Raw genomic sequence first — 1,926 nt, 5'->3', positions numbered from 1 at the left:
TAGGAGACCCTGGCTTCTGGGGATGTCCTGGCTTCTGGGGTGACCCTGGCTCCTGGGGTGACTCTGGCTCCTGGGGTGACCCTGGCTTTTAGGGACACCCTGGCTTCTGGGGTGACCCTGGCTTGTGGGGAGATTCTGGCTCCTGGGAGACCCTGGCTTCTGGGGATGTCCTGGCTTCTGGGGTGACCCTGGCTTCTGGGGTGACTCTGGCTCCTGGGGTGACCCTGGCTTTTAGGGACACCCTGGCTTCTGGGGACACCCGGGGAGACCCTGGCTTCTGGGGAGACCCTGGTTTCTGGGGAGACCCTGGTTTCTGGGGACACTCTGGCTTCTGGGGTGACTCTCAGAGCCAGGCTGGGCCAGGGGGGAGTTGTTCTGGGCCCTCTGGGGGTTGTTTGCAGGGTGTCTGGGAACGCCCTTTAGGGGGGTTCCCAGAGGGTTGGTGTTTCCTGAGGTGTCACCGAATGGTTTGGGTCAGAAAAGGCCTTTCAGCCCATCAGCTCTAACCCTCACCCCAGCCCTGCCAGGGCCACCACTGCCCCGTGTCCCTCAGCACCACATCTACGTGGCTTTGAAATCCCTGCAGAGATGGGGACTCCCTGCCCCATGCCAGGGCCTGACAACCCTTTTCAGTGAAGAAATCTTTCCTAATAACCAACCTAAACCTCCCCTGGTGCGACCTGAGGAGCTTAAAACATCTGGGGAGGTAGAATTGTTTGGGGTTTTTTTTTAAGAAGCAGCAAACTTTGATGTGTGTGTGTGTGACACTGTGGGTGCTGAGAAAGACCCTGAGAGTGAGAGACCCTGTGTGAGGTCCAGCAGTGGAGCTGGGGTGGGGGAGGACACGTTTGGTGTCAGGCCCTGACAGACCTGGGCTGCCAAACAGGGGAGTATCTTGTGTTGTTCCACAACCTGGCTGCAGGTATCCAGAGAACATTACACCAGACACCCAAGAGGTGGAGCCCAAGCCCATGGTCATTGGCACCAACAACGTGTTTGAGGTCGGGTGTTGTATCCTTGCTGCCCAGGGCTGTGGGCTCTGGGAAGGGGGGGTTTTCCAGCCCCAGGGCTCCTCAGGGTGCCAGGTGCTGGTTGCAGAGCAACCTGGGGGTTCAGCTTTTGGAGCAAAAGCTCCAGGAAAGCTGGGGAGGGACTTGGGACAAGGGCAGGGAGGGAGAGGATAAGGGAGGATGCATTGAAAGTGGGAGTCTGAGGGGAGACATGAGGAGGGAATTCTTTGCTGTGAGGGTGGTGAGAGCCTGGCCCAGGTTGCCCAGGGAAGCTGTGGCTGCCCCATCCCTGGCAGTGCTGAAGGGCAGGTTGGATGGGGCTTGGAGCAACCTGGGCTGGTGGGAGGTGTCCCTGCCCATGCAGGGGAGTGGGACTGGATGATCTTTAGGGCCCCTTCCCACCCCCACAATCCCATGGTCCCTTATGAGATGATGGGGAGGTTTCCTTAGCACAGCCCTGCAGATTCCCAGGCAATGAAGGTGGGAGACAACAACGTCATCGAATCCAAGGGTGAGTCCGGACTTTTCCCATCCTGAACCCTCGGGGAGATCCCGCCTGGGAATGATCCCGTGGGCTCCTCCTGCTGGCCTTGTGTCACCTGGGGGTGGCTCTCACCGGGTCCCCACCTCCTCCCCCCTGCAGCCTTCGTGGGCAGGAACGTCATCCTGACCAGCGGGTGCACCACGGGCGCCTGCTGCGCCGTCAGCACCTGCGAGGTGATCCCGGAAAACACCGTCATCACGGGGCCTCGGGATCCCGGAAAACACCGTCATCTACGGGGCCTCCTGCCTGCGCCGCCTGCAGACCGAGCTCCCGCAGGTGGGTGCCCCTGGCCCTGCCCCCTGTGCCCTGTCCTTCTGTCCTCCTGCCCCCTGCCTCCTGCCCCCTCTCCTTCTGTCCTCCTGCCCCCTGCCA

At 61.0% G+C, this 1,926-nt stretch overlaps 1 protein-coding gene across 1 annotated transcript in view; it reads left to right on the top strand.

The window, feature by feature from the left end:
• Positions 1-1,926, top strand: part of DCTN6 (dynactin 6) — a 5,958-nt gene that overhangs the window by 1,269 nt on the left and 2,763 nt on the right. Inside the window, 4 exon segments of the mRNA XM_009999760.1 lie at positions 923-1,011; positions 1,474-1,521; positions 1,654-1,729; positions 1,764-1,830. Coding sequence (XP_009998062.1) covers positions 923-1,011; positions 1,474-1,521; positions 1,654-1,729; positions 1,764-1,830 — 280 coding nt within the window.

Source organism: Chaetura pelagica, unplaced genomic scaffold (assembly GCF_000747805.2).
Source record: "Chaetura pelagica isolate M959 unplaced genomic scaffold, ChaPel_1.0 scaffold1366, whole genome shotgun sequence".
Lineage (NCBI taxonomy): Eukaryota > Metazoa > Chordata > Aves > Apodiformes > Apodidae > Chaetura > Chaetura pelagica.
This window is presented reverse-complemented; position numbering and strand designations above follow the sequence as displayed.